We start from the raw sequence: 13,501 nt of genomic DNA, 5'->3' as shown, positions 1-13,501 counted from the left end.
AATTTTCTGATAACGACCACAGTCATCATTTTCATTGCCTGAGAAAGTGTTGGGTCAAGAAACCACTTGAAGATCAAGTCGCTCTCTTGAAAAAGCGGCTCCAGCCCTGTTGTATCCGACCGCTCCCTTTTATCACTGGATTCCTTAGAATTGCTTGGCATTTTCTGTCTGACATTTATCCAAACATCTTCTTGTGACATATTCCTAAATATTAATTCCTGGATTAGACAGGTTTGTGCCATGCAAACAGGAGAAAAGAAGGATAATAAAAAGAGTGGCACCAAGACCCACTGGAGAAGCTGCAATTCTCGTGCCCACATCACGTGGTACCCCGAGATCCACAGTCTGAACTGTGCTATTATCATAACAGGACTAGACAGGGTAGATGCAGGGACGATGTTACCAATGATGGGTGTATCCAGAACCAGGGTCACAGCCTGAGGATTCAGTTTAAACCATTTCGGAAAGAGATAAGGAGACATTTCTTCACACAAAGAGTGGTGAGCCTGTGGAATTCATTACCACAGGAAGTAGTTGATGCTAAAACTTTGAATATATTCAAGAGGCAGCTAGATATAGCACTTGGGGAGAATGGGATCAAAGGCTATGGGGAGAAAGCAGGATTAGGCTATTGAGTTCGATGATCAGCCATGATTGTGATCAATGGCGGAGCAGGCTTGAAGGGCAAAAGGCCTCCTCCTGCTCCTATCTTCTATGTATGTATCTATATATCGGCATTACAAGGGTTAATGTAGTACCATGAATAGCCACTAGAGGGAGCTGCAGATCCTACTAGAGAAGCAGCGTTGCTAGACTTTAGGGGAGGAGTAAATAGGAGACAGCTCGAGAAAGATTACCAGAGCAGTTACAACAAAGAACAAAGAACAAAGAAAAGTACAGCACAGGAACAGGCCCTTCAGCCCTCCAAGCCCGTGCCGTCCTTGCTGTCTGACTAAACTATAATCTTCTACACTTCCTGAGCCCATATCCCTCTATTCCCATCCTATTCATGTATTTGTCAAGATGCCCCTTAAATGTCACTATCGTCCCTGCTTCCACAACCACCTCCGGCAGTTAGTTCCAGGCACCCACTGCCCTCTGTGTAAAAAACTTGCCTTGTACATCTACTCTAAACCTTGCCCCTCTCACCTTAAACCTATGCCCCCTAGTAATTGACCCCTCAACCCTGGGGAAAAGCCTCTGACTATCCACTCCGTCTATGCCCCTCATAATTTTGTAGACCTCTATCAGGTCACCCCTCAACCTCCGTCGTACCAGTGAGAACAAACCGAGTTTATTCAACCGCTCCTCATAGCTAATGCCCTCCATACCAGGCAACATCCTGGTAAATCTCTTCTGCACCCTCTCTAAAGCCTCCACATCCTTCTGGTAGTGTGGCGACCAGAATTGAACACTAGACTCCAAGTTAGTGTGAGAAGGTTAGATTAAAGTTATCCCAGTGAGTGAGATTAGCATTAGGTGAGTGTAGTTAGATGATATTGATCATTGTATTCTAAAAGGACTAAGTGTCGAAACTCAGATTAGTAGTGTAAATAAAATCATAGCTTTGTTGAAGTAAAAGCTATACTGTGGTCTTTGTGGAACACTACACAATCCATCCTAAATAAACCACACAAAGAACACCACATGAACAAAGGCATGGATCCACTGTCAGAAACTCATCTTGGGGTAAACTGAGATTGAAACTCCCGAGACTCCTACATCAGACTCCTATTTATTGACTACAGCTCTGCCTTCAACACCATAATCCCAGCCAAGCTTGTATCAAAACTCTGAAACCTAGGACTTGGCTCCTCCCTCTGCCACTGGATCCTTGACTTTTTGACCCATAGACCACAACCAGTAAGGATAAATAACAACACCTCCTTCACGATAATCCTCAATACCAGGGCCCCGCATCATAGCCTCCTACTATACTCCCTGTACATACACGACTGTGCGGCAAAATTGGCACCAACTCCATCTACAAGTTTACTGATGACACGACTGTAGTGAATCGGATCTCGAACAATAATGAGTCAGAATACAGGAGGGAGGAAGGTAGAGAACCTAGTGGAGTGGTGTAACGACAATAATCTCTCCCTCAATGTCGGCAAAACCAAGGAGCTGGTCATTGACTTCAGGAATCAAAGTAACGTACACACCCCTATCTGCATCAATGGTGCCGAGGTGGAAATGGTTGATAATTTCAAATTCCTAGGTGTACGCATCACCAACAATCTGTTCGGGTTCACCTACGTCGCTGCGATGACCAAGAAAGCACAACAACGTCTATACTTCCTCAGGAAACTAAAGAAATTCAGCATGTCCACATTGACTCTTAACAATTTTTACAGATGCACCATCGAAAGCATCCTATCTGGCTGTATCACAACCTGGTGTGGCACCTGCTTGGCCCAAGACTGTAAGAAACATCAGAGAGTCGTGAACACTGCCCAGTTCATCACACAAACCTGCCTACCATCTCTGTCTACTGTGATGGAGATCATTCTCTCCACAGAATTTGGTTTAGAATAAGGACAAGCATAAGCAGCAGAAATTAATACATCAAGTATTTTAATTCAAAGTAGAATAAAACCACTTCAGCGGAAGGTCTTTCCAAAATCACCATTTGCTGCAAGATACTTTAGCTGCCCCTAGGATCATTAAGCCATTCCAGACAAATGTGGGATAAGGAAGATCCTTGAATTGACAGCCTGCAAATTCTTTAAATTACCTTCCTGCAATTATAACCAAACGCTAGACAAAATTAACAAACTTCTTCCTCAGCTGTATAACTTTAGTGTGATGGGTTTAGATAACACCATTTGGAATAGTGTCTATCTGAACATCTATATATCTAAGAAACTTGACACATTGAAAATAGACTTAAGTAGAAATATGTCTCAAACAACTCCTTGTCCAACCATATATCTTAGACACCTGACTTTCAAGCAGACACTGAGATCATTAAAGCACACATTAAGACCATAAGACCATAAGACATAGGAGCGGAAGTAAGGCCATTCGGCCCATCGAGTCCACTCCACCATTCAATCATGGTTGATTTCAACTCCATTTACCCTCTCTCTCTCCATAGCCCTTAATTCCTCGAGAAATCAAGAATTTATCAACTTCTGTCTTAAAGACACTCAACGTCCCGGCCTCCACCGCCCTCTGTGGCAATGAATTCCACAGACCCACCACTTTCTGGCTGAAGACATTTCTCCTCATCTCTATTCTAAAGTGACTCCCTTTTATTCTAAGGCTGTGCCCCCGGGTCCTAGTCTCCCCTGCTAATGGAAACAACTTCCCTACATCCACCCTATCTAAGCCATTCATTATCTTGTAAGTTTCTATTAGATCTCCCCTCAACCTCCTAAACTCCAATGAATATAATCCCAGGATCCTCAGACGTTCATTGTATGTTAGGCCTACCATTCCTGGGATCATCTGTGTGAATCTCCGCTGGACCCGCTCCAGTGCCAGTATGTCCTTCCTGAGGTGTGGGGCCAAAAATTGCTCACAGTATTCTAAATGGGGCCTAACTAGTGCTTTATAAAGCTTCAGAAGTACATCCCTGCTTTTATATTCCAAGCCTCTTGAGATAAATGACAACATTGCATTGCTTTCTTAATTACGGACTCAACCTGCAAGTTTACCTTTAGAGAATCCTGGACTAGGACTCCCAAGTCCCTTTGCACTTCAGCATTATGAATTTTGTCACCTTTTAGAAAATAGTCCATGCCTCTATTCTTTTTTCCAAAGTGCAAGACCTCGCACTTGCCCACGTTGAATTTCATCAGCCATTTCTTGGACCACTCTCCTAAACTGTCTAAATCTTTCTGCAGCCTCCCCACCTCCTCAATACTACCTGCCCCTCCACCTATCTTTGTATCATCGGCAAACTTAGCCAGAATGCCCCCAGTCCCGTCATCTAGATTGTTAATATATAAAGAGAACAGCTGTGGCCCCAACACTGAACCCTGCGGGACACCACTCGTCACAGTTGCCATTCCGAAAAAGAACCTTTTATCCAAACTCTCTGCCTTCTGCCTGACAGCCAATCGTCAATCCATGTTAGTACCTTGCCTCGAATACCATGGGCCCTTATTTTACTCAGCAGTCTCCCGTGAAGCACCTTATCAAAGGTCTTTTGGAAGTCAAGATAGATAACATCCATTGGCTCTCCTTGGTCTAACCTATTTGTTATCTCTTCAAAGAACTCTAACAGGTTTGTCAGGCATGCCCTCCCCTTACTAAATCCATGCTGACTTGTCCTAATCCGACCCTGCACTTCAAAGAATTTAGAAATCTCATCCTTAACGATGGATTCTAGAATCTTGCCAACAACCGAGGTTAGGCTAATTGGCCTATAATTTTCCATCTTTTTTCTTGTTCCCTTCTTGAACAGGGGGGTTACAACAGCGATTTTCCAATCCTCTGGGACTTTCCCTGACTCCAGTGACTTTTGAAAGATCATAACTAACGCCTCCACTATATCTTCAGCTATCTCCTTTAGAACTCTAGGATGTAGCCCATCTGGGCTCGGAGATTTATCAATTTTTAGATCTCTTAGTTTCTCCAGCACTTTCTTCTTTGTGATGGCTACCATATTCAACTCTGCCCCCTGACTCTCCAGAATTGTTGGGATATTACTCATGTCTTCTACTATGAAGAGTGACGCAAAGTACTTATTTAGTTCCTCAGCTATTTCCTGGTCTCCCATCACTAGATTACCAGCATCATTTTGGAGCGGCCCAATGTCTACTTTTGCCTCCCGTTTGTTTTTAATGTATTTAAAGAAACTTTTACTATCATTCCTAATGTTACTGGCTAGCCTACCTTCATATTTGATCCTCATAGAATTTACAGTGCAGAAGGAGGCCATTCGGCCCATCAAGTCTGCACCGGCTCTTGGAAAGAGCACCCTACCCAAGGTCAACACCTCCACCCATAACCCAGTAACCCCACCCAACACTAAGGGCAATTTTGGACACTAAGGGCAATTTAGCATGACCAATCCACCTAACCTGCACATCTTTGGACTGTGGGAGGAAACCGGAGCACCCGGAGGAAACCCACGCACACACGGGGAGGATGTGCAGACTCCGCACAGACAGTGACCCAAGCCGGACTCGAACTTGGGACCCTGGAGCTGTGAAGCAATTGTGCTATCCACAATGCTACCGCGCTGCACTATTTCTTTCCTTATTTCTCTCTTTGTTATTCTCTGTTTGTTTTTGTAGCCTTCCCAATCTTCTGACTTCCCACTACTCTTTGCCACATTATAGGCTTTCTCTTTTGCTTTGATGCATTCCCTGACTTCCTTTGTCAGCCATGGCTGCCTAATCCTCCCCTCTGATAACCTTTCTTTTCTTTGGGATGAACCTCTGTACTGTGTCCTCAATTACTGCCAGAAACTCCTGCCATTGCTGTTCTACTGTCTTTACCATTAGGCTCTGCTCCCAGTCGATTTTCGTCAGTTCCTCCCTCATGCCCCTGTAGTTACCTTTATTTAACTGTAACACCTTTGTATCTGATTCTACCTTCTTTCTTTCAAATATCGTTGATAAAACAACAAACCTGACTATTTGGCTAGAGGAAATTAGCCCCAATCAAGCGATAAGGGCCGGGATTCAACGAACCTCCGCTCCGCAATAGCGCCCAGCGCTGGGCAGAACGCGTATCTCACTTTCTTCTGCTGGAGTGGATCAAAGTTCTGTCCTGCAGCTTGCCTCGTCACACAAAGACCAAGTGTTTTTTGTAAGCATGTTTCCATTAAACTTCTTAGAAATGTATTAGAAATTGATATGAGATATTTTAGGATTCTCCATGTTTAGATATATCCTTCTCTTAAGAGATGTGAGTTTGTTAGCAGATAACTAAGGACTGTTAGCTGTTTTATATCCTTAATGGATAACAAAGGACTGTTAACTGTCTTATATCCTTAATGGATAACAAAGGACTGTTAACTGATTTACATTTTTAACAGATAACTAAGGACTGTTAATCAATTTATATTTTTAACTCTGCAATTCAGTATGTATCAATTGAGAGCATTTGACAATAAAAATACTATTATTAGAAATTAAACTGTGTATTCTTACTCTCAATAAGTTTTAGATCTGAGAAACTCATTTTGGAAGTCTTAAATGACAAGGATCCACAACCGGCAGAGGTAGGGGATTTTAGTTATGAGTGACGTATCTGAACCTCTTCCACGAGAAAGTAACTGAAATCTTGTTTGGTTGTTTGAGACACAGAAAGGTAACCTCCCCTCGTGAGAGCTAGTCTGAGTCTTAGGAGAGAAACAGATTTCCCTCTTTTGGTGGCTTAACCTAATAATAGGTTTGTTAGATAGTGTTTTCAGATCCGGAGTACCTAAACCCATCACACTACATCTCCCCTGTCTTGGAAAAGTGGGCAGCATAATCAAAGACCCCTCCCACATGGGTTATTTTCTTTTCCAACCTCTTCCTACAGGCAGGAGATACAAAAGTCTGAGAGAACACACCAACATATTTAAAAACAGCTTCTTCCCCACTGTTACCTGACTCCTGAATGATCCTGTTATGGACTGAACTGATCTCTCCACAAATCTTCTCTACTGAGTAGTACTGCACTCCGTATGCTTCACCCGATGTCTATGTCTATGTATTTATATGTGTACCTATCGGATGTCCTATGTTTTTTCATGTATGGAACAATCTGTCTGGACTGTGTGCAGAACAATACTTTTCACTGTACCTCAGTACATATGACAATAATCCCAAATCTAAAGTGTCTGGCTCAGATGCAGACAATTGTCAGGGAGAGTGAGGGAGGCGATGTCTGAGGAATGGAGTTCGGAGCTCGGACTGAAGACGATGACTTCAGTCTTCCCATTATTTAATTGGAAGAAATCTCTGCTCATCCAGTCCTGGACATTGAACGAACAATCCAAAACTGTTTTTGGATGATGTTGGCGAGGGCCAGAATGTAGCTGAGAAATAGGTAGGGGTAATAAGGATAGATCCCTTGGAGTTCCAGACTATTCATGCAGAAGTGGAAGAGAAGATTTTTAGAGTAAAGGAATGGGACAAGATGGGTGCAGTCCCATTAACTGGAGAATGGAGAAGGATGTTGTAGTCAAATGTTGGGAGTGCTTTCTGGGACATGTGTAGAGGGAGCATTAATCTGTAACATTACCATGCTACCCCCACCCCACCTCAACCTGGAATCTCCTGTGCCTGAACGACAACTTGCCTATTCCCCATCATTCACTCTTCCACTTGAATGAATACCATGTTCACTGTAGCAGAAAGCAGGAGAGAAAAAAGCAACAGCATCACATTTAACCCGGTCATATGAACAAGAATAGATTGAAACATTCTTACTGGAAAAAGAAGCAGATCAGGCTGGAACTATCGGGAGCGATTGGGTAAATGCTGCTTCACAACTATCGAGGAGTAGGTTTCAAGGAGCTAACACAATGATCTGTGGGGTGTTGCTGTGGCCTCATTGTGATTCACTTCACATATGTGTGGCATTGTGAGGTCAGCAGCTGGCAATGGATGCCCTGCAATGTTTTCTGGGAGTGATGTCTGTCAGGTGACCTCTGCAGCAGGAGGAGAGCACCCCTAGAAGGTTCCGTCCTCTTCTGCTAACAGTGGGGTCGTGCCTTTGCTGTGTTCCTCAGTTCCCTGTGGCTGTTGTACCTCCAGCTTCATGATGACCATTCTCACATGTGATTCACCCTCCCCCATCAATAGCATCACTCTCTGATTTTAAGACGATTTAAAAAGTCGATCTTGTTTTTTAAGCACTTTTTGTGAGAGAGTAAATGCGAGGGTGAGGGAGCGCTTAATCTTTCCTATATATGGGCAGCACAGTGGCACAATTATTAACACTACTGCCTCAAAGCGCCAGGGACCCGGGTTCAATTCCGGCCTTGGGTGACTGTCTATGTGGAGTTTGCACTTTCTCCCCGTATCTGTGTGGGTTTCCTTTGGGTGCTCTTGTTGTCTCTCACAGTCCAAAGCTGTGCGGGTTAGGTGAATTGGCCGTGCTAAATTGCCCCTTAGTGCCCAAAGGTTAGGTGAGGTTACGAGGATGCGGTGAGGGAGAGGACCTAGGTGGGGTGCTCTTTCAGAGAGTCGGTGCAGAATCGATGGGCCTAATTGTCTCCTTCTGTATTGTAGGGATTCTATGATTCAATGCTATGGAGAACAGATCAAGGGGTAATTTAGGGTGGGGATAAACTTTAGTTTAAAAGGTTTACTGTGCTATGAACCAAACCTGTTTCACAGAAACAAAGGCTGAGAAACTGGGTAAATGGCTAAAAATGTGGGTGTGGCTAAATGTGCAAGCTAAGAATTACATAAGCACAGGCCAAGGTTGAATATTAGACAGGATGACATTAGAAGCAGATCTCCTTTAACTCCAGATCATGTTCAAAGAACAGAAAAAATAGAACCCAAGCTGGTCGTGGAGGATAGGAGCTGGGGTGGGGTGCTGGTAACTCGGACAGGTCCACTTTCTTTACACATTATTTACATGTTATTTAAGATACATAAAACCAACACAGCCACTGTCATGAGGCTTGTTAATGGCAAAAAAAAACACACCTGTATGAGAATCAGAAGCACAGTTTATTGGGCTGAATGTTGTAGTCAATGACAAAGCAAGTGGCTCTCATCTCTACCCTCGGAGAAAGCTGCTCCCAAAGACCAGGCGATCTCTCTGTTGGGATTATACCCCTCCCCCACCCTACCCTACCCACTTTCCTGGTTAAATCTGGAGAAAGTGGGATAGCAGCAATGGTGTCAGCAAGCTGGAGGACAGCCAATCACACTGACAGCCACCTCAGGCCAAGAGCTTAAAACCACTTCCACTTGACCCTCCATTTTAAATTAAAATTCTCAGATCCTCCTTCGGGTTCCGTGGCCAAGAGGGTGTCGGTGACCGTGGACTCCCATTGGACTGCTCTATGGTTAAGCTTGGTGAAGTACTGCCGTTGGCTTCAGTAGGATGGCTGGCCGATGCAGGAGACTCTCCCACTCTTACCTCCTGCCAGCAGGCGTATTGGAAGCATTTACAAGCTGGTCATCTAACTCTTTGGCCGCATGATGAACAATCCTGAGGCCGTCAAGTTCTGAAGTCGACTTCTGGGCCAGGGGTAGGGACATTACTCATTGTGCCATTAAAACCTTGAACAAATTCTCAGCTGTCAAAATAAATGATGATTATAAAATTAAAATACAAACCAAGTAAAGATACTTTAAAAAGTACATTTTTAGAATGATATGGATTTTACTCGTTATTGGGAAATGTGACATTCAGCAAACATCAAATGAGCTGTCTGGGCAGAGAGTGGCTATTTAGAAGTGTTAGGCTCATTCAACAAGATGCGACCTTGTCAAGGGTTTTTGTAAGTGCCTTGAAATGGTTTACTTTGCTAAATGTGAATATAAATTGTTTGAGACTAATAATGTAAGTGTACTAGTTCCTGTCAATTCAATTGGTTTCCCATAGATTGTAATCTGGGTTGGGAGTTGCCTCAACAGCACACCCTCCTGGAGAAGCGTAGAATCACTGACTGATTCATACGGGTTTCCACGTGACTGGATGTGTGCAGACTCCTGTGTTGCCGCCAGTTTTGGCAATGGTTGACTGCTGATAGTCTCACCACCATTACCACGGCAAAGTCTAGCCAATTGCCATTGGGGTAACCACCCTTTGTGGTGCTGCTAGCCATACCAGGATGTGATAACATCAGCTCATCCTTTCACTGAGGGGATCCTGAGGATGTTGCCTTGGCAATGCACCGGGATTCTTTCTGCAGGGATCGGCATCATTTGTGAGACACACACGTACGAAATACAAAATAGAATACAAAATATCACATGTATGAAAGCAGCTTCAGTACAACTTTGTTTCTGATCTATCTTGCCCATGAACTCAAACCACCCTCTAATGCTAACCATGCTTTGTCTATGTACTTTCCAAGTGGAATTTCATGGAGCACTTTCGATCCCTGTTCTGTGCTCCAGGTAAACAAACTCCAAACAGAACAAAATACACGCTCCCTCAAATCTGTCTAATCTTCTGCACATCCGCAGGCCTGGGCTAAACAATCTCCTAACTGGATTGATTCAGTTTGCAGCACACAGACGGATCAGATTCAGACACACTTCCAGGTATCATTAATAATCCTCACATTGTCCTGGGCTCTCCTGTGAAGAAGGTCACATTTCTGGGGATCACCTGCAAATCCTGGCGCACATCGAGGATCCCTTGCCAATACAGACACACCGCCAGGGTCTTCATCATCCCCTGCCTGAAGATCCCTTTCCCAAAGCTCTGGGCCAATAACATTCAAAGAAGGCAACCAGAATGTTAGGTGAGCTATAATTTGGACACCCTTAACCTGATCCATTCCAACTCTCCTTTACTATCAGAAAGTAGACCACATCGAAAACACATGTACATTGTGACCCCTTTGCATTTCCTTTTTATTTGCCAGTCTCATTGTCCTTTGCATATGGGAGAGCCATGTAAGAAGCCTTGGTTTATTGATCTCCCACGTTTAAGGCCAGCAAACTTTCTTCAGAGGGTAGTTCTTGAAATAAACCTGCCGCTTGGTGCCGTAGATCCAGAAGCGGCCGCTCAGGTCTTCCCAGTTAAAGAGGACCTTAGTGACTGGGATAGCCATCAGCTTGTGCTTCTGCCGGAGAATTCGCGAATCGGGCCAGGCAAAGTGTGACTCCTCCACCAGGTGCTGAGATGCCAGGTTGACCTCCTCCTCCCTGCAGGTGCTGATGGGTGTGAGTAACTCGGCAGTATGCTCGTGTATGACCAGCCCATGGGCCTTTTGCACCGCCGAAGTGGGGAAGTCTTCGTCAGCGATCAGCTTGTACCTGTGGTGGGTCAGATACTCCACCTTCAGGTTGGTGAAGTACCAAACCCTGCCCTTGCCGCTGCACCGAAGGCACGGAATGTGGCCGATGGCTGAGCATTTCTCACAGTCAGCCGTGTTGTTCCCCGTGCATTCTGGGCACAGGCTCATCATCCCACCCCTCTCGGGGGAAGATACCTTCCGGCAGTCAATTTCACCCGAGCCCCAGCACCTTGCACAAAGGACGAGGCCTCGCCCGTAGCAGCTGTTACACATCCCTTTCTTGTCACTGTTGGGCATGTGGAAATGCTTGGTTTCGTCTTGAAAGTGCTTAACAGGAAAGCACTGCACCTCCCAGGCTTTCAATTTTCTGTTGGGTGGGAGTGCAGTTCCCAAGACTGGGTTTTCCTGGTAGGAGAACTTCAAAGCCCTTTGTTCAATGAAGGTGTCCAGAACATAGTAAAATATTATTGATGGCATGATTTCCGTAATCTCCATCTTTCGAACCAATTCATTTTTATAGCGTAGCTTTCTCCTCACCCAGGCCATCAAGGTTCTCCTTACTTCCCCCTCACTCAGGACGTCTGGTGTTACTACTTCCACAGGGTTCTGTTGCTCATAGTTGTCGGGCTTTTTAACCACTCTTGGCGCAGGAATATAGGTCCAATCATGACGATCTCCACAGGTCGAATCATTGGGCTCCTTTTCATTATGGGAGTCCTCTGACCACCTGAATATCCTTTAAAGAGGAAAACAGATTGGTTACAGCACGTCCACAGCACGGAAATAAGCCAATCATTGCTAACATTTCTACTCTCCACGGGCACATCCCACCCCTCTTCATCTCCCTCTATCACCATTTTCCTTCTATTACATCCACCCTCATGAGCTTAGTTAACTTCCATTCAATGCACCAATGCTAATTAGTCGCCTTGGGATAGGCTGTTCCATGTCCTTACCACATTTCTCCCAGTCATCAAGCACTTCCGAACATTTTAGAAGATTCTCTGGCATATCTCGGCCTCAAAAGAACGCAAAGCATCTTTTGTACTGACTGGGAACACAGTGGTCCTCTGACTGTGCAGGCTCAGCAGATTATGATGTCACGCAATTCATCATCTACGACACAGGGTGACATCATGTTGGCACTGTGACGATGTTGGTCGCACTGTTTGTTACTCTACATGTTAACCAGTGGCTGCAATTCCAAGTCCCCAATCTGCCCAGTGACGGGTGCCAGAGTCTGCTATCAGGACCTTCTTGGACTCAGCAAGCCCATCAATCGAGGCTGGGAACAAAGAGTGGGTGAGACGGTCACAGCCATTCCCAGGAATCTTGCAATTCATTGAAACAACTAAAATGAACAATCTGACAGGATTTTAAGGGACCCTCCTGTTTGTTCCCTGTTTATTCCCTTATTTTCCATTTCTTTTGTTTTGCTGTTACATGTTGATCCATGGATGAATGGACCTGTGACTTTAATGCAGCCTGTATCTTTAACTCAAGCAGAAGCAACGGCCTGTGCCTTTAAATTCAAGGAGAGGCTAAGATACAGCAGGGGAGATCAGTGATGTTTTGATTTAACTGATTTGGCTGATGGCCAATGAATTGGCCAAAAGGGTCGGTGCTCTGCCCGATGGCAGGTGGTGATTGGATTGGGTCACACTGCTGTGCTTTCCGGTGTCACAAGGCTGTTTTTTTCTCCGTTTCACTTTTGATTCTGCAGGCTGGGTGCAGTAATCTAACCAACTCACTCCAGGAATATCCAGTTAATTCTCAACAAAAAGCTACTGTGAGAATCTGTTAAGCCTCTCTCTGCAGAACTGGCCTTGCAAGCAGAATACAGAATCTGGGGCGAAATTCTCCTACCCGCCCCGCCACATTTCTGCTCCGACCGGCCGGCGGGAGTCTCCGTAACACCGGCCGGCCAAGAGGGTTTCCCATTGTGGGGCAGCCCCACGCCGTCAGGAAACCCCCGGGCGCCGGCAAAACGGAGACTCCCGCCGGCGGAGAATGACGCCCATGATAACTCTCTCGCTGCACAAAAGAGGCTGAGGTGAAGCAGAGACCAAAATCTGATAACTCTCCAGAAAAGGTTGGCCAGAGGCCTCTCCTGTAAAAGCTGTGAGTAGGATATACTACTGAACTTCAAAGACGGTCATTACATTCTGTATACCAGAGACTTTAAACCACACTCATACTGACGAGAGGGCACAGAAGAACTCATCATCTGAAGCAAGGGCTCCTTTCTTTTGACCTTAAACCTTATTACTTTTAACCTTTCCCTTTCCATCTGTGTTTTTATCTGTCTCATGTGTATGGGTAGAGGGTCAGTGAGGGAGGGTTATATGTTAAAGGACATTGGGGAAGCACAGTAGCACAGTGGTTAGCACAGTTGCTCACAACTCCAGGGTCCCAGGTTTGATTCCCGGCTTGGGTCACTGTCTGTGCGGAGTCTGCACGTTCTCCCTGTGTCTGCGTGGGTTTCCTCCGGGTGCTCCAGTTTCCCCCCACAAGCCAAAGATGTGCAGGTTAGGTGGACTGGCCATAATAAATTTCTCTCAGCGTCCAAAAAGGTTAGGTGGGGCTACTGGGTTACGGGGATAGGGTGGAGGCATGGGC

General features: G+C 45.1%; 2 protein-coding genes across 2 annotated transcripts in view; both read right to left on the bottom strand.

The window, feature by feature from the left end:
- The window catches only part of LOC140393547 (uncharacterized), a 229,516-nt gene extending 222,087 nt beyond the window's left edge, over positions 1–7,429 (bottom strand). Inside the window, exon 1 of the mRNA XM_072479842.1 lies at positions 7,380–7,429. The gene's annotated coding sequence lies outside the window, so the exon portion shown is untranslated. The remainder of the gene's footprint in view (positions 1–7,379) is intronic.
- A 3,031-nt stretch (positions 7,430–10,460) lies between these two features.
- On the bottom strand, positions 10,461–11,939 carry LOC140393546 (protein SSUH2 homolog). Its single transcript, XM_072479841.1, has 2 exons — positions 11,839–11,939; positions 10,461–11,618 (listed from the first exon to the last, which is right to left on the bottom strand). The coding sequence occupies exons 1-2, from the start codon at positions 11,841–11,843 to the stop codon at positions 10,571–10,573; spliced, it is 1,053 nt and encodes a 350-aa protein (XP_072335942.1). The 5' UTR covers positions 11,844–11,939; the 3' UTR covers positions 10,461–10,570.
- Between the last annotated feature and the right edge of the window lie 1,562 nt (positions 11,940–13,501).

Source organism: Scyliorhinus torazame, chromosome 17 (assembly GCF_047496885.1).
Source record: "Scyliorhinus torazame isolate Kashiwa2021f chromosome 17, sScyTor2.1, whole genome shotgun sequence".
Classification (NCBI taxonomy): domain Eukaryota; kingdom Metazoa; phylum Chordata; class Chondrichthyes; order Carcharhiniformes; family Scyliorhinidae; genus Scyliorhinus; species Scyliorhinus torazame.
This window is presented reverse-complemented; position numbering and strand designations above follow the sequence as displayed.